We start from the raw sequence: 23,269 nt of genomic DNA on the forward strand, positions 1-23,269 counted from the left end.
TAAATAAAAAACCAGATTGATAAAATTACGTCATTTATTATAAAAAAATCAGTCTTATGGCGCTCAAAACATGTTCGTAAGAATTGTTTTAAAGCATTGTGATAGCCGCAGCACAAAACAAAAAAAATAACAAGATAACAATTCGTTCACTCGTCAAATGATGATAAAAGTTCGAATATAATATTTTGTCTAGAATTTATTTACAACAAGCGCACAGTGCATATACTTTTTCGAATATTTTTGGCAAGTGAACTATACTGATTGTTTACAATTTTAATTAAAATTGCAAAATACTATACTGGTACTATTTACAACAAAAAACAATAAATTACAAGAAGTCGATAAATAATCTTAAATCTAATTTGTACAAACGTACAGGGTAACACTTATAATAAGAGAAATTAAACACTTTTATCTATTTACGTTCAATATTTATTTCCTGAGATCCGATTTGTGTAGTATATAAAAAAACGCTATCACATTATTTAGAAACTGGATTTTGTACAAAAAAATAAACAAATTTTCCACGTCTAGCATAGTTTTATTTGCATTATAATTATAGTAACAATGGGTTGCAATGCGAAAATTTGCTTTCGACGAGGTCGCCTCGAAATGAGTGAAAGAATCGAGGCCATACTTTTAAAATACCAAAAACTGAACCAGTTCTTAATAATCTGTTTAAAAAATACTGTTTAACATAAACAATAGTTTAAATAATCTCGAGTATATTTTAATATTCCATTCCTATTATGAATCATGTACTTAAGTTTTAAAATCACTCAGTACGAGGCGGCCTCGACGAAAGCAATATTAGCTCTACATCTAACAATATACTTCGTCACGTCTAAACACTAAAAAGACAAACTTAAGTTATATTTTATAAAAGACAAGAGAACAACATTTTTTATCGAAGAACATCAAAATACAGCAAACTTCTCAGTATTTATTTTTAAGTTTGAAGAGAGCCTAAAGAAAATAATTGATAAATGTATTTTTTATGGCTTTGATAGGAATAATTTTCCTTAATTTTTAGTACTAAAATAACACGTTTTGAGTACCGAAATATAAAATGCAAAGATATAAGAAAAATATTAAAAGCACCTATAACGGCATATTACTTTTTCTATGGTACTAAGTTACCGCAACATTATAATTCGTCTTTATTTTGATTAAAACGTCAATATTTTAGACCTACATATGAGTCAAACTCTTACACACAAGACAAATGTTAAAATGTGTAATTTATGAGTAGACATCGGAGTATATGCACTGTCATAATGCCAAAATATGCACTAAATGTGGTAAAATATGCAGGCATGCTATTCAAACATATCTATTATTTTATATCGTTTTTTTTTTTCAATTTGAATAAAACTGGCAGATAAGACCTTCGTGTCAGTTTAAAAAATATTTTTTCTGTAGTCCACAGAAATTATTTTCTGTTCAAACACACACAATTTTCAATTAGCGCATTGGCCGAGAGATCTTGTGAGATACACGCCTAGTATCTCTGTATCAAAACTAAACAGGCGTGACTCATTTGCACCCTTGAAATATGGACGATTTATAAAAAATCTAAATATTCAAATAAAAATTTATTTTATGCATTTGCATAACGTGAAGATGCAGATGCATATAATCCGATGTCTATTTATGACAATGACAGTGCCTAACGCATAACCTAATTTGTAAGTAGTAAACAGGAGTCTCATTATTAAAAGCGTTTATAAATGAAATATTTTAATATATTGTTAACTGGGAACTTATTTAATTTTGTCCTAATGGTGTATGGATTTAAAATACAGGTAAAAATTATCCATACAATACATGTGTATGTGTAATTCTTAGTTACACTGTGAATAAACAACAATATTTATTACAATTGTTTTAGTTTTTAAAACAGAGTGTCACACTGGTGTTAGAAAAACTGCAATTAGTTATAATATGTTGGTTAAATAATACAAACTGTGTATAGTAGCAATTCTAACTCACACAAATGGTTTGTGACAATCATACATTTCAGTAATAATTAAAAAGTCGATGAAACCTTTTGATAACATAATCATGAAATACTTACAAAAAATGCCAAGTATAAGCTGCTATAATTTTAATATTCAATAAAATGGCGTCCTTTACACAGAAAACATAAGTTTGTATTCGACAATACAATTTAACTTCGCGAGTAAGTAGGTTCATAAAGTTATATATAGTGCTTACATTATTGCATTTTAGTACTTTGTGTTTGAATACAGTTAATAATTTCCTTGTTCCATGAGTCATATGTGCTACAAACCAGTTTTTTTAGGGTTACTTTATAATGTATTTTTTGTTATGTGTATGATATTATAATTTTACTACGATATTATATAAAAGTTGCTCAATACATAGCAAATTTCTGAGTGACATTGGATAACTATTGTGACAGAAATTATAAATTAGGTACTCGTTATTTATTTATACAAGTTTAAAAAAATAACATTATGTTGATATGAAGTCATATATACGCATGAATGAATATAAATTGCTTGTAACAGAAAGGTTCCTTATACGATAACAATTGGAAACAGTCGTAAATCTTGCACAATTCAGTATTATACTAATCAATTATGTTTTTGCCTGATAAACATACAAATAAAATGTAATGTTTTAAATAACAATGCATGCAGGACTATTTGGCATATCGTTTTAACCGACTTCGCAAAAGAGTGGTTCTCAAATGGATAGTAGTAGGATGTTATTTTTTATCAATCCAATAATTTTACAAACATGGTTGACTGATTACAACGAATTAACTATTGGTCAAACACACACAAAATTAGAAACTAAATATACATATTAATTTTTGTTTGTTACAGTTATAATATAACAGCTTACTGCGGATTGGCTTCATATAAATTATGTCAAATTTCAATCTTTAATATTGTAATTCACAGTTAAACAATACAGGGTGATAATTTGAGATAACATTATAATATGGCAGTAATATATCTGAAAACGAATATTCATCATATAGCATTTTATAGACTTGGTATATTCGAATACTTTATTGATAAAAGGAAGCCTTGTGATTCTGATGTACTGATGTATAACCTATATTACTATTAGCAGAATCTCTTATTACTTTGAAACACTTCCAAACTCTTATATTAGTGTTAATCAAAGGTATACGATCTGTTTAAAAGACTTGAGCAATAAACCTAAAAATATAATATTGCTTTACCTGAATTGTTTTTTTCAAATTGTCACCTTGTATTCTTTCATTGTCATTCTTTTTACATTTAGCGACTGCCTATCTGACCTCCTCAACTAAGTTACCCGGGCAACCCAAAACGCCTTGGTAAGAATATACAGTTTTGGAAACATGTTGCGTGATGAATAGTTAATTTAACCTTCTAGTTATACAGACAGTAAATACCTAAAAATAATACTACAATAAAACCCATATTTACCACAAAAAGAAAAAAAAATATTAATATTTAATTTATTTATTTATTTATGAATTGCTTACTACGGATAGAATTTACATATGTCCCATATAAGTAATGTCAAATTCCTATGTCTAGTAAGCAAATTAACGAATATATATGATATTGGAAATAGTCGTAAGACAGGTCAATGACCGGTATTGGCAGTGAACTATGAAATATTGTGAGTTCTATTTTAAATAAGGGAACAATGTTTATTTATAATTAGTATTTCTACATAAAACGTTAGCACTAAATGCTAAAAATGTACAATCTGTAAACATTAATTTTAGATTTCTATAACCCAATTTTGTTACCTTCTATTTCGTGACATAAGCGTTCAAATATATTAAGAAATAACCATATATACAGAATAGTAGGTAGACTGGCAATCGCCTTGTTTTAGTGAAGCCAAAGTTTAGTGACATTTTCATGTGAGTAAATATGTGCTGCTTTCCTCAACTTCAAAATCTGTGTATTTGTGGTGTTTCTTGGTTTTGATTACAGAACATTAACGATATTGTTCAAAATGTCGCGATTTTCTTGTTGACAATTGCGTTTGATACATACAGCGCCTCTAGAATATCCGTGTTTAGTACTCATGCCACATATAGTTATATCCGTAACACATTGCCAATCTATCAAGTGGTAGTAGGATTCTAAATCTATAGAAATAACGTACAGATAACCAAGTAAGGACATAACTGTCTAGTTTTAACTTAAACATGGCTTAATTACAAAAACATCAATAATATTGTACACTCTGTAATTTTACATATCTGTAAGCAATTTTGACACAACTTTGACATATTCTATCAGAGTCTAAAACATGTGTCTATGTTTACATTTTCATACAAAGTATTGTTAACATCCACTACATTTAACATAGCGAACATAGGACGTATTTCTACGTGATTAATGATAAAAAAGTTTCATCATTTCGTGTTCAGCGCAACGTGACGGACAATCGGCTGGCGGCGACCATCTTGTTATTAAATTTCTTTTTGAAGTTTTCAGCAGCTACTGTAGTTTTGAAAGTTATCTTCGCCGATCGTTCTTCTTTATCCAATACTAAATTCTGGAAAATTCGTGGGTGTTTGTTTTGTGTTCAATATCTTTTTTCTTATATTAATAACTAAGTTAATGTATAATATTAAATACATGATACACAGCTGTTAAAAATATGAAAAATGTTAAGTAATTTTATACATGGCAACACATGTCATAGATGAAATACAACATTTTAGAATGAAATCTTATGATCTACACAGTATCAATGCAAAAAAAAATCCCAATTACAGTAAATCTAACTTAAGCCTAAATAATAACAATCACTTAACACTTTTCCTATGTTAATAAATATAATACAATTTTAACATGTTTCTCGCATACTCTTTGAGTTGACTAGATTTAAGTGAAATAAAATATTTTCCAATTGATAAATAATAATACATAATTTAACAAAATATAAAAAAAAAATCTATATAAACACAGTAAACTTCTAAAAATTCAAAATTATTAGTTTAACACATCAAAACTGTATTACTCATTATAAAATATTACATGATTTTAACATATGGCATGCAACATTTAATATTGTGGAAAAAATAAAAGAATAAAACACGCTAAAATCTCACCAATCTACATATATAGACATATTTTCATGATCTTTTTTTGTAACATATATTTCAGATCATGATAAATTGTATAAGTGCAATACCTTAATTTGACCATATTTCAATGTTATTAAAAATACAAAACCTTAAAATCTATAGTAAAAGGCATATTTTAATATAACATTTCTTCAAAATACAACAAAATATTGTGGTAGTGTAAAATAATTTTTAAATTCCAAAAATATACTTCAATGCGAAGACATTATTCAAAAACAGTTAGCATTAGCTAATACTATATTTGTCAATATTTTTTAATTAATTTAATAACTAGAAGTCAGAGGAGATTCTCAATTAGGATGTTTGTATTTTTTGCATAGTTGACATATTTAGTATTAGCTGAGAAATATCAATTAATATGCAGGCTTACTATATTGCGATCAAAAAACATCTAACAGCAATGGACCAGAAATTCTTACTTATCAGTCTTTTTATCGTCCCACTGCTGGGCTGCGGCCTTCTCTCACAGAAGGATTGAGCGTTAATCAAGACGCTTGCTCAATAGTGATTATTTTATCTACGAAATTACCTCTCATCTGTCACGCTTCACGTCAAAACAAATGAACCGATTTAAATAAAACTTGGTAGACAGATAGTCTAGCTAGAGAGCTTGTGAAAAGACACATATAGATTTATTTTACTATGCCGGTAGAACATCCGCAACATTCTTTGTATTTTGAGCCAATCACAAAACTATTGATTTTTAGCCAGTTCAGATTTTCTTTTTTTTCTAGTTTTGTTATAGAAATACCAAACCCACCAACCAACTAACCAGATCTTAATTAATTTTCAAAAGATTTTTAAAATCTGCACCCGCAAGCCCTCAAAATATCATGAATATGAAAGAGTGACATTTTAAATAATAAAGTTTTTTTTTTAATATTATCCCAATATGCATAGTAAGCCCGCATATTAAAATCAATAAAGATTATATACTAAAATCAGTGTACTACAGTGTATGTCTAAGCAATAGGAATATATGTACATATAAATAAATATCACACGTTATATCACAGCGCGTTTGTAATCAAATATCACAGGTTTGGCAGTTCGAATAGAGACAATAATTTATAATTACGTACTTTATGGCATTTACCAATATTTTCTTGCACATCATTTTTATCTTGGTCAGTTTATACATCAGATCCTATTTATATCCTATATATTCATTCATACTTCCTAATCTACACTTAGATATCTAAACTCTGTATTAATATTTAAAGAGGAAGATTTTTTTGTTCGTTTACTGAATCGATTCGAAAACAGCTTCGCTGACAGGTGAGTCTATGTCCCGCAGTAACATCAGCTATATTTTGTCCGGTCCTAAAAAACGACTTTGACGAAATAAATACCCGTCATCTGGGTTGCTGGTCGTTTTACTTTTCCAATTAATTATGCATAGAAAATACCATACCCACGTTTAAAATGATTCAACAATGATGAAACCTACGTCATATGAAACCTATTCATCTTCGAGGGCACTTTATTTCACTCTATGGCAACTAAGTTTAATACATTGAAAATGGACTTGAAATGGTAGATGTAAATCACGATTTTTTTGAGTCGTGAATGAGAAAGAACAATGTCAGACGTCCATAGTAACTTAGGCTCAATAAAAATATTTCATGTACAGTGAAAATTCTTACAGTTTTTTGTGTAGTTTAATGTCAGAAGCTTTTCTATGTTTTCCACTTTTGCATTGAACTTCTCAAAACCAAATTATTCAAACGAAAAACCTGAACTCGATAAACAAAATAATTACTTATTAACATGATATTTTTTTTTGGAAAAGTTCTAGATAACAATTAACTATTTTATAAGAAGTTAGTATTTTATATTTAAATTGTTGTAGTAAAGAACTTTGTGTACGTGCGAATTCAGTTTTAAAAGTTGATTGGGTGGGCCGAAACCTGACATTGTTCTTTATCTAGACACACGGCAGTGTGTCCGCCAAGTTCGAGCAAAAAAAGCGACACACCGGCCGTGGGTTATATTACACGAACCATTTCGGGCCAAATTCGACCCCCCTATAACTCAAAATCTATTTTATTTAAGCATATCAAATTTCTAGTATCTGTTGAGACCCCCTCACTTATCTAAAATACAAAATTTCATTAATATACCTATTGTAGGTCTTGATATATTGACGTCAGAAAATCGCTATTTTTACTATACACTCACTGACTGACTCACTGATTCACTGACTCACTCATCAAAAACCTAGACCACTTCCAATGGTCGTATTGACTTGAAATTTGGCATGGAGGTAGGTCTTTATGTCAAGGTAAAGGGAAAAATCTGAAAATGGCCAAGTGTGAGTCGGTTTCAAAATAATGAAGGTGTAAAATACCCAGTGTAAATTTATACCCCTAAGGAACTAAAACGAACTAAATTTATCTATATTTATATAATACTAGCTTCCGCCAGCGGCTTCGCCCGCGTGGTGTGTTGATAAAAAGTAGCCTATGTGTTAATCCAGGGTATCACCTATCTACATACCAAGTTTCAATCAAATCGGTCCAGCCGTTTTTGCGTGATTGAATAACAAACATGCATCCATACATTCTCACAAACTTTCACATTTATAATATAAGTAGGATATCTTCGAATGGTCGTACCGATCTGAAATTCGTTACAAAGGTTTGTATTTAGTCAAAGTAAAAATCTGAAAACGGCCAAGTGTGAGTCACTTTCGAAAATAACGAATGTGTAACTTTGATCCACGAACATAATATATGATAACATGTCATGTCAGTCAGTTGGTAAATCTAGTCCATTTAGTTAATCTAGTTCATTTCTTTGTAAAAAGCATAGTGCATATTCAAAAATCTGAAAGATAGTATAAATGAGACATTTCCTTAACTAACTTCATCATAAGAAAAAAATAAAATAAACAACCTTACAAAAATAAATGAAATCCCACCCAAAACAAAAATGTGAAAGGCTGCCAAGTTCGATAATATGGGAATGCTTCGCCTATAAAAGAAGTGAGATCTGAATAAGTACCAAGTTCCATACACATACCTCAGTTAAAATAGTTACTTTTTAATAATGTTACTTGGCAATGGTTACTTGGTTATAAATTTGCCTACTATTATTATGTAATAGAATGTTTGTGAAAATGTTACTTTTTAAAAAGAGTGTCTATGGATTTTCTTGCCGGCTCTTCTCCATGAGACCAACTTTTTGGAACCGCGTGCAACTAGTGTGACGTTCCATAGAAGCCTGCAAAGGCCCATTTGAAATAAAAACATTTGACTTTGACACCCCGCCATAAATGCCATCAACACCCAAAACGAACCATTCGAACGGCCAACCTTAGAAAACCAAAGAAACAATTCGAAAAGGACCCTAAATTTCTAATTACCTGTATTTCATTCCCGGCCAACGTCTTCAACCTCGTGTCAGTCATTCCATGTGGCAAGTTGGACACCGTAGCAATATTCCCCGTGTCTTCTAACAACGATTCCTCATCAATTTCTGAATCACTTTCAAACTGTACTTGTGGTTCCTCTTTTTTTATAACTATTCGGGTACTTTCTGTACCGATAGCGGTTCTGACAGCCCGGCTGAAAATGCCAGGGTTGGGCTTCGAAGGGTCACTTTTGACCTCAATTCTGGAGAAGACGGACTTATCTTTGGTAGCTCCTGATTTTCTTTGGAGAATAACTCTGCGGTTTGAGAATGATGATTTTTTGTCGTCCTCTTTTTCTTTTTCTGCTTGCTGTGGAATGGAAATATTTTAATTGTTTCAAGACTACAGAAACATCGATGTTAATATTATAAAGAGGAAAAATTTGATTGTTTGGCAGGAAAAGGCTCCGCAGCTAGCTACTTAGTCGATTTGAAAAATTCTTCCACTGTTCGAAAGCTAAATTTTTTCCCCAGTAACACAGGCTATATTTTATCCGCGTACGGGCAGTAGTTCCCATAGGACGCGAGAAAAACCGCGGCACACGACTATTTATAATAAAAATAGAACTTTGACAAATGAAAAATACAGACATCTTTTAGTTCTTATAGTTTTGTAAAATTAAAATATTGAGCTTTATTTTTTAAGACAGCTGATACATACCGCTTTCTCATACGTTATCCTTTGCCTGGATTTTGCAGCTGCGTCCAGCTTTGCTTTTACCTGAAAATATCATTTTTTTAATAAAAGAGGTTTTAATTTACCAGTTGTATCGTATCGGGTTGCCCGGGTAACTGGGTTGAGGAGATCAGACAGGCAGTCGCTCCTTGTAAAACACTGGTATTCAGCTGCATCCGGTTAGACTGTAAGCCGAGACTAACATAGTTCAGAAAAGGCTCGGCCAATGATGGTTTTAATTTAATGATTTTATAATAGAAATGTAGTTAGCATTTTGAGTTCTAAAACAGTAACCATCGAACCACAAAAACTCTTAAACGTCTGTTGAACACTTGTCTAATAAAATGTTAAATTATGACGTTGAAATAAGGTCCGTTTTGAAGCCACAATTTTTTAAAATAAGTGTTCAACACATGTTTAAGTTTTTGTAGTAAGGCTGTAAGCATTTAAAGATTATAATCTATTGTTACCTTTGGCTTTTTAGCTTCGCTAGGCGTAGTAGAGTCTTCTGTGACAGTCGAACTCGTTACTACTGCTCGACGCGATGGAGACCTTTCTATAAAACAAACATTGATTTTAAAAACATTGTACGTGTAGTAGTCGTCGAAGTCTGTAAACTTAGTGTTAGTAGTACCATATTCAGTGTCAGTAGTCTCAGTATTAATGTCGTTAGATCTAGTGTCAATGTCATCAGTAGTCCCCGTTCTCTGTCGGAAGTGTCAGGGTGTGTCCTATATTATTAGCGAATTGACAGTGTCAGCGTCAGTGTCGGTAGATCCAAAGTCAGTGTCTGTAGACTTAATATCAGTGTAGGTAGCCCCAATGACAGTGTCAGATGTCCCAGTGTCTGAGTATGTAGTCCATTTTTAGATATTTTCGTGTGGGCTACGAAAAGTACACGAACCTTTTTTCTTAGTCTTGGTCTCCTCTTTATTATCGTCAGTGAAGACGATCTTCTGTCGCTGTTGTTTCTTGTGTTCGCTGGAAGACTTGGGGGGAAGCTTGGAGCGTAAGTCCACTTGAGGCTTAGACTTTGGCGGGTCCGGTCTGAAACAAGGAGTAGGGATTAAATACTGCATATAATATGATTGAGAATGTAAAGCTAATAAATATAATAGTAGCTTTCTTCAGATATTTCGGCTACATATCTGGGAAATACTTTGCGCAACTGGATAAAAAGTATCCAATAGCCTTCGTCAATATATGAGCTATCTAATACTGAAATTTTCAAATATCGCGGAGTCCACCTAACGAAATGATTTGAAATTACACATACTATTCACTGACAATATAGCATACTTTTTTATCTGTGATATTAGAATATATAGATATAGACGTTAGGCAGACAATTTACGAAAATTAGATAACTCCCAAATTTTCGCAATTACTTAGAGAGAGATATGTTTGAAAATCTATTGAGATTTAAGATGTTTGACAGATTGTAGTAGATCGGGGGTCAAAGGTGTTCGTACCATGTCTTGGAAGAAGCCACTTGACGAAGCTGACCACAACAAGTGGAGAAGTCGTTTCTTCGGTGCCGGCAGTCCTTTCGGAAGTGGAAAATTTCTATGGCCGGTTATACGCATCGCATGCATCTCGACCTGATCCCGGAAATGAGGATTCTAGAGCCACATTAACACGCCATTTCACAGAAGACCTGCCAGAAGTCAGCAGTGGCGAAATCGAGATCGCTCTGAGACAGCTCAAAAATGGAAAAGCCCCTGGCGAGGATGGCATTACAACAGAGCTTTTAAAAGCAGGAGGTAAGCCCGTACTGGGGGAGCTCCAGAAGCTTTTTAATGCCGTCCTGTTTGAAGGGAGAACTCCAGAGGCGTGGAGTAGGAGTTTTGTCGTCCTGTTCTTCAAAAAGGGAGACAAAACCCCGTTGAAGAACTATCGACCCATTTCCCTCCTAAGCCACGTATATAAGATGTTCTCAAGAGTGATCACGAACCGACTTGCGCGAAGACTCGACGAATTCCAACCACCGGAGCAGGCTGGGTTTCGGAGCGGATACGGCACCATAGACCACATCCACACAGTGCGGCAGATTATACAGAAGACCGAAGAGTATAATCAGCCCCTGTGTCTAGCATTTGTGGACTATGAGAAGGCCTTTGACTCGGTTGAAATCTGGTCTGTTCTGGAGTCCCTGCAGCGTTGTCAAGTAGATTGGCGATACATCCAAGTGATGAGATGTCTCTACGAAGCCGCTACAATGTCCGTCCAAGTACAGCATCAGCAAACAAAGCCCATACCGTTGCATCGAGGAGTGAGACAAGGGGATGTTATTTCCCCGAAACTGTTCACTAATGCAATGGAGGATGTGTTCAAGACGCTGAACTGGAAAGGACGCGGCATCAACATCAATCTCTCACTTGAGATTTGCTGACGATATCGTCATCATGGCGGAAACGCTGCAGGACCTACAACAGATGCTGAACGACCTGGCTGAATCTTCTCTACGCATCGGCCTACGGATGAACTTGGACAAAACCAAGGTCATGTTCAATGAACATGTTCTACCGGAACCGATTGCGATACACGGCGCCGTTCTCGAAGTTGTTCGGAAATATGTATACCTCGGGCAGACATTGCAGTTAGGTAGAAACAACTTTGAGGACGAGGTGAATAGGAGAATTCAGTTGGGTTGGGCTGCATTTGGGAAGCTACGTCGAGTCCTAACATCATCGATCCCACAGTGCCTAAAGACAAAAGTCTTCAATCAGTGCGTCCTACCTGTCATGACTTACGGAGCCGAAACGTGGACACTGTCGGTACGGCTGGTTCACAAGTTTAAAGTCGCTCAGCGGGCTATGGAAAGAGCTATGCTCGGCGTTTCTCTGAGGGATCGCATCAGAAATGAGGTAATCCGTCAGAGAACCAAGGTCATCGACATAGCCCACCGAATCAGCAAGCTGAAGTGGCAGTGGGCTGGCCATATTAGCCGAAGAACCGATAACCGTTGGGGTAAACGAGTTCTAGAGTGGAGACCACGCCTCGGCAAACGTAGTGTAGGACGTCCTCAGGCACGGTGGAGTGATGACTTGCGCAAGGCGGCTGGCAGGAGCTGGATGCGAGAAGCCGAAAATAGATCTCAGTGGCGTGCACTTGGAGAGGCCTATGTCCAGCAGTGGACTGCGATAGGCTGATGATGAGTAGTAGCTCGATGTTCTGGCGTCTGTACTTTTTCGATACCGCAAGAAAACAGCTAGTCACTACAAAGTATAGTATATGCTTCAATCTTTAAAACTACACAATGGATTTTGATGCGGTTTTTTTAGTAGCTAATATATAGTGAGTGTAATGATTGAAGAGAAAGGTTTATAAGCATAACTAGCGACTCGCCCCGGCTTCGCACTGATGCATATCAGCATTGGATCTAGTACTTACTAAAATAATAAACCGAATCTTCTGCTATCGTGGTCGTCGGATAGTAAGTAGTCGATGTATTTTCCTGACAATGATGAAGCATTGGTACCAACGTACCAATGTAACTTTTCTAAGAACGACTAATTACTAAGAATAATGTACTAACTTCTTAGTCTTGTCCTTGAATCGTCCGCTATCATCATCGTCGGACAGTATGCCGTCGATGTCGCCGAGGATGAGGTCGAGGTCGTCGTCGCTGTCCGTCCGTCTGTCCGGCAGGGGGGGCGTCAGTCTGTCCACTGACTCACGCTTTTGTGTCGTCTTGTGGGGTGGGGTTAGGTTTTCTGTGGAAAAAAGTGAAAAAATCAATTAGATTTAGTGTAAACACCTCTTTTATATATCTATACTAATATTATAAAAAGGAAAACTTTGTTTGTTTGTTTGATTGTAATGGATAAACTCAAAAACTACTGGACCGATTTTAAATATTCTTTCACCATTAGAAAGCTATATTATATGCAAGTAACATAGGCTATATTTTATCCCGGTGCGGGCAGAAGCTCCCACGGGACGCGGGTGAAACCGCGGGAAAACGGCTATTTTTTATAAACTTACAAATAACCATTTTCAATGAATAGTTAAATGATGAAACTCGCGCTAAATATTATTGTTTGAACCGACTTCAAAACCATTTTTTTTGTATTAGACTTGAAGACACATACCGATTTGAATTGTATTGTAACAGCCTCTTTATCAGTCCCACTGCTGGGCACAGGCCTCCTCTCACAAGGAGAAGGATTGAGCGTTAATCGATTTGAATTAAAATGGTTGAGGGAAACTTTTGAATTGAAAGAACTTTCTGAGACGAGGATATCAAAAATTACTTTGTGGTATATTATTATCGCAGATGAAAAGTTCACAAACTTGGGTAAAATATAAAAATACTACTTTATATTAAAATTTTCTACAATTCTATGTAAAATCTACTAATAATGTGTGACAAGAAGCAAATATAAAATTCAAATAAAAATAAATCAATAAAAAAACTTACCACAAGTAGAATTGACTTCAACACTATCCTCTTTAACCGGCGACCTTTCCCTGACCTTCTCCACTTTCTCGACCTTCTCCACTTTCCCAGTCTTCTCCACCTTCTTGTCTGGAGAAGTGCGGGTTGTGTCTGGTTTGTTGTGCTGTATTTCTGCGGGAGCTGTGACCAGTTGATCTGGAACTGCTACTTGGATTGGAGGCTCTGGTTGGGGCTGGGTTACTTTATCTTTATCTTTTTCCTTTTCGTGGGTTTCGCGTTCCCTGGAAAATATGGATAAGTGTTAAATGTAAGTTTTACGAGTTTACCTATACTTGTGTTAACAAATAAAATTGTTTTGAGTTTTCCGAAATGTATTTAATTAGAATTTCGAATTATAAATAAAGCTTGGTCTAGTCTTTTGCTAAAACACTTCATTTATGTTATGCTTCACAAGTAGATAAATATATTTTTAAACTTTATTTGACTTTCATTTTCAGAGACAGTTATAACTTATACTTTATTATAACGTTTTTAATTTTTATTTATTATTTATTTGATGATTATTTTCAGTCCAATTAAGGTGAGTATATACTAACTTGTCCTGCATCATTTTATGCATGGCGACGGCATTCTTCCTGCGTCGTACTTCCTTAGCTCTCAGTACTCGCTCGCGTAGACTTTCCTGTTCACGTAGGCGACGCTTGTACTCACTGTCCTAGGGTTACATACAAAGAAACATTTAGAAATTATGAAAAATTGGTTCACAAGTTTTGATGATGATGATATCTTTGGCCACGGTGGCTGTTTTCGTATAATGAGATCAGTCAGCTGTACGAGATATGTTATAGTGCACAAGCATTTGACGCTGACGTATTTATGGTTTGTGTGTACTCTAAGGGAAAAATTATTTTAAATTATTGGTAAGCTTGATTACCCTCGAGTATTATGGTTATTAGTTTCGATATTTAAGACATTTCTCCGTTAAGCACCACGTGAAACCACGCGTGTGGTCGTAAACTAGAATTGAATAAATAATATTGAACATAGTTAGTCCTTGCCTCATCATTGTGCCGCGGCGCGTCGGGCGCGGGGCGGGCGCGGCGCGCGGGCGAGCGGCGCGGGGACACCGCGCGCCGCGGGGACACAGAGCGCCGCGCGGGGGACGCCGAGCGCATCCTGCCACGAACATACAACATTCATATACTCGATTCTTTATTAGCATTCCGTATGTTGTACGGGTCTTGAGTACGCATATTCAGCAGTGAACGGTAATAAGGTTGATGTGAACATGAATTGATAGGTCTTGAATTAAGAATGAGAATACTGATAAAAATCCGTTACATACTAGACTATGTGTAAATGATAAATAAATATTTTGGTTTATTTGAGGATTTTTTCAACTAAATCAATCATCAAAGATATCACGAAGAAAATGTCAGAACGACAGTATTAAACAAGAACCTAAAAATCTCAAAATTCGAAACTTAGTTATTAGAAAATAGAAACAGTAATTATTTGTATAGACTTTCTTTTAAAGGACCAAAAAAAATCTTGCCCATTCGTCTCCACAACACCTACTTTAAGAAACCACATCATTTACTACCTCTAAAATATATTTTCTAACTCATAACCCTATTAATACTGACCTTCTTCTCAAACCAGCCCTGTTAGCATTGATGAACTCCTCCTGTCTCCGCAGTAAGTCATCATCATCATTGCTTCTCCTGTGCTGACTGTGGGCTAAGTCATTCTCAATCTCTATCGTAGTGTTCTCTATGTATCTGGAGACAATATACAATTTTGATATACATGTAAAGAAGTACCGAAAATATACTAAATAAATTTTATTTAAGATTTTATTAAGTAGATATACAGATGTTTTAATATCGATATCCTAAAATGTGATACAAAATTTTATATCTTTTTTCACTGTCAATCAGTGCAAGATGGAAATTGTTTGATAAAAACTTTGCATCACATGGTAAGAATTTTTTCCACAATGAAATAGTCATTCAATAAGTCTGTTTGACATTTCATTATTTAAAGAAGTGTAAGTGGTCGGTACCAGTGACCTGAGAGTTTACAGGGAGCGACTGCCTATCTGACCTCCTTAACTCAGTTACCAAGGCAACTCTAGTTGGCAGTAAATATGACTGCAATATGAATACTAACCTCTGTGGTGACCTCCTATTGTACTTCCTGCCGGCAGCTCGAGCGAGTGCGTTTCTTTGTTCTGCTATGAACCTCTCTGCTGCATCATCTATGTCTTTCACTGGACCTAGCATAAACAATATAACAACTTATTAATACTTATAACAATTACCTATAACTTATATAACACTATCAGGGATTTTATAAGGTCCTATATACAGTTTTGTTCTTCCAAAGTTAACTACTTGTTACTCACGTTTGTTAAAAGACAACAAAACACTACTGTGCAGGGCGTTAAACCGCTAACTTCGGAGTAGCAAAGATATTTGACTAAAACTGTACTCTAAAGCTGAAGTATTTTTGACGAATAAGCTAATCTCAGAAACAAATGGTGAATAGTGTTGTATCCCATGTATCGGAGAATATTAAAGGCTTTTTGTCCAAGGGCGCTAAATTTCTTAAACCGTAGAACAACAACTAGTATTTGATACTAAAAAATTAAATTATAACAAAAATATATGTTTCTGCATTCGCAAGCATCTGAGTATTTATTGTAAGCTACACTTAAAAATATTAATTATTGATATAACATGAAACCAACATTTACGTAAATTGTATACATATAATGTAGCAATAAATAAAATAACATTATGTGCAAACATACCCTTATTCTTATTTGACCTTAGAAACTTTATTTTTTTAAACCTATTTAATCCTAAATTGTTTGTAAAGTGCCTGTGTTTCCAATGTCCTAACTTTTTTACGCGAGTGCGCAAAGTGTGAATTTATGTATGTATTTTTTACACGCTCCTCGTGGTTCTACATTATTCTCGTATAAAATCTTCGAATGTATTGTATAATAAAGTAGTTTTTTTATGCGTTGGAGTTTCTTGCCCATTCTTCTCCATTAAAAGCTGCTTTTGCAATGAGCAACTGAATTTGTCATCAGCTTCATTGAAGGCTCTTTTATTATGCAGAGAAGAATATGTGTTAATCATTATCAAGGCATATTGGCGATATTATAACCCAGGTTTCTTCAAGTCATAGTATAACGACGAAGTCACCATGACTTCATTCGTTTAAACTGAATTCAATATTATTTTCTCGTTGACTTTCATAAGTGCTTTTCATTTTTTGTAATTTGTCATAAATATTAACTGATATGAAGTGTCAGTTATTAAATACTACAGATAAAAATTGCCTTTATTCTGAGTGTAAGCTATGCTATTTAATTAAAATCACAACTCTTACACCGTGTCTGTCCATCTGTTCGCAGTAAACTCAAAACACAGTGTGAATGAATATTTAGGTGTATAATTTAGCCGAGCCAAGTCGGGGCCGTATTTATACCTATATCTAATGTACATATTATAATTAAGTATTTCAATGAGGTCATCATTTCAAATACTACTAAAGTTCTCAAGTTACCACGTTATTCTAAATAGATTTAAGTGCTTTGTGTATTGTGTAGTAACTTAATATTAGATCACAATAAGCAGGGTAGATAAATACTGTGCAATATGAAACAATTATTATAGTACCGATAAAGTATTTTTATATACTACTTCTAAAATAAAAATTCAAATAAAAAATAAATTCAGAAACATTTTTGAAATTCAATTTTTTTTTTTCAATAATAAAACAAAATAGTTACGCTTTTTATCGATTTTTACATTTATCGATATCGGCACTACTGCTAGGGTTGCTACAAAACCATGCAATACATATAAATTAATGCTAAATTTACCGAATTTGCTCTCAATCGTAGGACTGAGGGGCGGCGACTTTTGTATTCGCGTCGGAATGTAGACTGGCAACCCTATCGACATTGTACTATGAATTATACAAGTATGGCAACACCTAACATAATCGATAAGGAAAAAATATCATTTCTAGAGAAAATCTTATGTAACAAACACACATAAATACTAATTAATCCTCAGATACTAAAATCGAATTCAAAACTTATGCGACTTTAAAATTCGTCCATCTAAAATATTTTAAATAATTAAATTAATAAAATTTTTGATTTTTCAGAAAGGAAAGGAGGTATGAAGTACTTTTGGACTGTTGCTTAATGATAAAGTTTCTGATAGCCTATCGGGAAATTATCTGAATGATAAATTGCAGGCCACATTCAGTTTCGGACTAACCGAAACTTTATCAGTAATCTGTTGACCCGGGCTTAAAGCTACTTAGAAAAAAAAACAGCAAAAATTACCTTCAACAGGCGGCTGGAAGTTTCCTTTGAAATGTGGATTGATGAGCACTTTCTTTCCGGCTAAACCACCGGGCGGCAAGTTAGCCGGCAATGGAACTGGCAACATCCGGACTTCCGGTTCCCTGACTTCTTTCTTATCCGGCAATGGCAACGCCTGACGTATCGTCACTTGAGGCATATGGCTAGCATTCGGCACTATCTCTCTCATAGGCGGCCCAAACTGCCGAGGGGGGAAACTAGGCCTAAAGAAAGGCCTAGGCTCGAAATTAGGCCTCATAGGCCCGAACTGGGGACGCTCGTCCATCGGAGGCCGGTATTGGAAGCGCGGCATGAATTGCGGACGCTCTAGTGGGGGACGGAACATGGGTATGTCTTGGGGCAGAATAGGCCTTTCGGGGGATATTTCAGGGCCCATTTGTGGGGGAAGGTTGGGGGCTTCGAGACGCATTTCGGGGCGGATATCCGGTCGCATGTCGGGCCGGATTTCGGGGTGTATTTCCGGGCGCATTTCGGGGCGAATTTCTGGTCTGTTTTGTGGGGGACTGGGGCGAAGCTGAGGGGGTGGGAATGACGCTCGCTGGTTGAAGTTCCCCTGGGAAGAAATATTAACGTTAATATTTTTTTTTTGTGATTTTTATGGAAATAAGTTATTTTTATCATTCTCTCTAAAACTTTGACTCAATATAAAAATACTTTTCACAATAAAAACGTTTAAAAACATTAAAAATCATTAAAAAAATGACAGGTGCATTGGTCTGCGCATTGCAGCGATTAGAGAGCTATGTTAATTTCACCACCGATTTCGAATAACAATTTGGAAAGCTGGTTATAAGGGATATTAGGCATACACATAAAGGAATATTTATAACCTAAAATAGATATTTAAGGTGAATCTGTCTAGTAGTCGGCGTCTAGAAGACGCAGCTTTATTTCTATTAGGTAGATAAATAATTATTTGTACTCACCCGATGCATATTATTCCTTCTGTAGGGATGTGAGTACCGCGGCGCAAACTGTGGGTTGCGCCACGTGCTGCGTCCGCGACTGAACCCACCACGAGGAATTACCACTTTATCTGTTCACATGTACAAAAATAACTTGTTTAATAGCTGTAGTATATAATTTTGGTGTTAGTATTAATGTACTTTATTTCTTTGAAAATCATAGTTTACTGAGAATGAGGCATGGCACATTAAAATCCAGTGTTTGTTAAGAGACAAATATCAATTAAAATGTATAATAATATAAATGCGTTAATTTTAAGATCTACTTATCCGATTTTCAATTCTTTCTCTGTTCTACAGCCCATTTTTTGCGGAGGGCTATAGAGAATAATGGACTTAGACTGAATTAATAACTTATTGAGTTTTTATTTTTATAGGGTTTTTTTTACTGTTGTAGTTTCCACGGGACGGAAAATAGTAGAGCTAAAATAATAATAAAATAAAAAACAATGTAATATTTACCTAAGCTATCGGGAATGTCCCGCACCTGCGGCAGGCGCTGGGCGCCGGGCGGCCGCTCCGACACGAAGCGCGAGCGGTTACCCACCAAATCACCATCTATACACGCAAACATAATTAAATTAAAATAAATTTTCTTTCTTCTTCAGGTAACTGGGATCCGTACATTAGGTACACAAACAATTTAATTGATACACAATAGTAAGTCTTCTACTTCATCACCACTTTTGGCAACAAATCGTTTATCCAGTTACGTCAAACTCACTTAAATGAAATTCGGAAAGTTTTTCGAAACATTAAGCTAGTTGCATGGTTTGAAGGAGTGAGTCTTATGCAGAAGAAAAAATTTTTATCCAATGTTTTGATTATATCGTAAATATAATGGAAGCGAAAATAGCAGCTAACTTTAAAATGGCAAAGTAATTTGATGAAAATAAGCATCAGTTTTCATAAACACATGCACAAATAAAAAGGGAACTATATTTTTTGTCACCAAGTTGTATCACCTAATAAATAGATCTATTGACACGAAATATTTTCGTTCTCAGATAAACAAAGAGTGTTCCCAGGTATGAATTACCAAATTATTGTTAATATAATGTGTAAAATATGAGATGGATTACTAATAAAATTGTAGTGCATTACATGAATATAAACTTCGTTCTTATAATAATAGTTTTATTACTTAAATGATAGCTTGGTGCTCAAAATGGTAGATCTGTCACCAAATAAATCGATTAATCGATCCCTGACTGCGACTCTTTTGTATTTGTTATTTTGTCACCAATACAGTAGTTATTAAAATAATGCATCCGTTACCAATTTAATACATCAGTTTATAATTTTAATGAAAATATGTTCAAAGGGAAGGGAAGGGAGACAAATTGGCGCGCTTTCGGGCCTCAACGAATGAGTTGTAGTAGGTTGGTTGTAGGTACGATCATACGATGCGCGGCGCGGGCAGCGAGATGCAAGTTTACTTCATTCGCCCTTCAAAATCCAAAACAGCGCTGATTATTCAGTGATTGTTATTTTTAACAATAAATATTGATTATTTTGACTTTAATTAAGTGTTTTATTTACTATTCAGCTAGAAATTTAATTTAAATATATTTATACTACCTGTGGAAATTAAGACCCTTGGGGGCGGCACATGGCCAGTTAAGTAGTAGACTCTTTTGGTTGAAAGGATGATGACGTTTTTCCACCCTACATTTTTAGACCTTCATGAAATTTTCTAGTGATATAATATATGATTTATTGGTGATCTCTTTAAATTAGTTTGCTTAAATACTATTAGGACAAACCTATTATAATACATACAAAACCATTTATTTGGTACTTGACCCCATATCTCCATGATTTTCGGTAATTTATTGTGGAATTGATTTTATATTGTTTGGTGACTACATTTTGGTGACAAATCTACTATTTTGAGGGCAAACCCTATTATTTAAGAAACACAAAATGAATTAAATTGGTGACAGCTTAAATCATACCCAAATAAAAACCATAGGCAATTTTTATAGATATGTAAATGGATTGTTACTTACTTTGTATTTGAGCATTCATATCAGTTGGTACAATCTGTGGTGACTCTATTGGGGACGCTGGCTGTGAAACAAATAGAAATCATTCCAAGCTTCAGCTTTAGAACTTAAAATTACTAATGGCATGGATTTTTTCAGAAAAATTGCAAACTTTTCTTTGTTATAAAATTTACTGACATATTTTTAAATGTCAACTTCTTAAAATATTTAATAAGTACCGATTTGGCTCCATACTTAAAAATATCTAACAAATGAAAATGCAAATAAAGAATCTTATTCTTCTTAAATATAACCACTAGACTAGAAGGTCAATTGGACGTAGTTATGCAGAAACGTTCCAACCCACAAGTCACCCGAAATCGAGTTATTGTGATTGAACAGCCTAAAATTTAGCATATGGTTATCTAAACTCAATATAATTCAACAATAAAACCTCTAGTACCTTTACTAGTTAGAATAAAAAAGAATACAACTGAAACGCGTAAATGCTTATATCTCAAATTCAAGTTTAATTTGAGATATAAGCATTTACGCGTACAGTGGGTTGGAACGTTTCTGCATAACTACGTCCAATTATAGACTAGATTTTGCAAGCAATTCATACCGATCTATGCTAATATTGTAAAGAGGAAAGATTTATTTGTTTGTTTGAATCTAATAGACTCTGGAACTATTGAACCGAATTGAAAATTCTTTTACTATTAGAAGCTAAACTATCTGCACTGAACATGATCTATGATTTATCTGGATATAAGAAATAGATCCCTGGGGAACAGCTAATCTACACTAATATCATAAAGCTGAAGATTTAGTTTCTTTGAATACACTAATACCAGGAACTACTGGTACGATTTGGAAAATTATTCCAGTGTTAGATAGCCCATTTATCGAGGAAGGCTATAGGTTATCATTTTATCCGGGTTCATGCAGAGGTTCTAAAGGTATGCGGTTGAAACCGCTGGCAGAATATTGTAGCTTTAATATGGAACTTACAATAGCCGGTGGAACGGCATGCTCCTCATAAGCAGGTGGTTCATACGGTGCGTACGTCGGCAGTTCCTGTATCGGTGCCACCGGTACTTCCACCGTTATGTTGGGAACCACACATTCTGTGTCTGCCATTGCTTGGTATTGCATCGGTGGCTAGAAAGTTATTTGAAAATATTGTAAGACATTTTTTTTTATGTTTAGTACCAAAAAAGCAATATGTAATAAGATAAAAAAATATTGAATTAGAATGTAACATTTGATAACATGATTGAAAATAACAATAATTCAGTCTTGTTTACTTTAGATGACTTGTATTTTAGGTAACCATAACAGGAAAATTACCCATTTTCAGATATTCATATACCCATTGAAACATTATTCATGAAAACATACTATTAAACTATTTTTGACTTGACAGAAACTGTTTAACTAGGGGACCCACTTTCACAATTAAATGCAACATGCATGATTTATATTATGATATTGGTTATTTCATGAGTCTAAAGATCAAATAGACACAAGAAGCTAAATTACAGAAATACCTGATTATTGTATTCGATAACATGAGAGGGGTATTCCGTAGGCACCATGTCCAAAGGTTCTCGGTACCCGGACCCAATCGATGTTGGAACATTTTGAGGCGCAGCATTCTCATAATCATCAGCCAAGAGCTGCTCCTCCTCCTCATTACCAAGGTTGTAGTCCGCGAGACTCTGGTCTCCTAAATCATCGCCTAACAAGTCTTCACTGCAATGAAAATACATACATTATCGATCACGACAAAAATGGAACACATGTTGGAGAATTTACGACGCATAAAAACACTTCACAAATGTGTTACTTTGCAACTTTTTTACGTTTATCGTGAATTAATAATATTTGTATCACAAATGTTCATGATGAAATTGTGTAAATTGCAAGATTTATAATGTAAAATAACAATTTATTTCACAAAAATACTAACTTGTCCGACATGTTGACAATAATAAAAAGTAAAGTTTAGCTTGTCTATGGTTGCAGCAAGCTTCAAGCTTCGTTCGGAAACGGACATCTTGATACAGAAGAGCCTAGCCTCGCTTTGCAATATTTTTTTTAATCATTGTACATGAATCTCGCCTTACACTATGATTTTGTAAGTACTCGTATGTTGCCTAAAATAATCTTCTAGTTCTCAAATATCGACCACTCTGTAGTGAGTTTACATAGGGGACTACCGTTCTTGGTGTTTACTCACACTCCGGGATTTCAATATATTTTTATTGATA

At 34.5% G+C, this 23,269-nt stretch overlaps 1 protein-coding gene across 2 annotated transcripts; it reads right to left on the bottom strand.

Moving 5' to 3' along the window:
- Positions 1–16: 16 nt before the first annotated feature.
- LOC124642441 (serine/arginine repetitive matrix protein 1-like) lies at positions 17–23,052 on the bottom strand. Of its 2 annotated transcripts, XM_047180857.1 has the most exons (19): positions 22,969–23,052; positions 22,547–22,751; positions 22,008–22,157; positions 21,018–21,078; positions 19,468–19,563; positions 18,967–19,076; positions 18,002–18,593; positions 17,528–17,599; positions 15,802–15,907; positions 15,276–15,410; positions 14,688–14,805; positions 14,226–14,344; positions 13,651–13,910; positions 12,766–12,943; positions 10,132–10,274; positions 9,698–9,783; positions 9,213–9,272; positions 8,505–8,861; positions 17–4,542 (listed from the first exon to the last, which is right to left on the bottom strand). In XM_047180857.1, the coding sequence occupies exons 1-19, from the start codon at positions 22,977–22,979 to the stop codon at positions 4,411–4,413; spliced, it is 2,991 nt and encodes a 996-aa protein (XP_047036813.1). In that variant the 5' UTR covers positions 22,980–23,052; the 3' UTR covers positions 17–4,410. The 2 variants fall into 2 exon arrangements, with proteins under 2 accessions (XP_047036813.1, XP_047036814.1); XM_047180858.1 differs by lacking the exon at positions 17,528–17,599 and having other exon boundaries at positions 22,969–23,051.
- Positions 23,053–23,269: the final 217 nt, after the last annotated feature.

The sequence above is a fragment of the Helicoverpa zea genome, chromosome 24, assembly GCF_022581195.2.
Source record: "Helicoverpa zea isolate HzStark_Cry1AcR chromosome 24, ilHelZeax1.1, whole genome shotgun sequence".
Classification (NCBI taxonomy): Eukaryota; Metazoa; Arthropoda; class Insecta; order Lepidoptera; family Noctuidae; genus Helicoverpa; species Helicoverpa zea.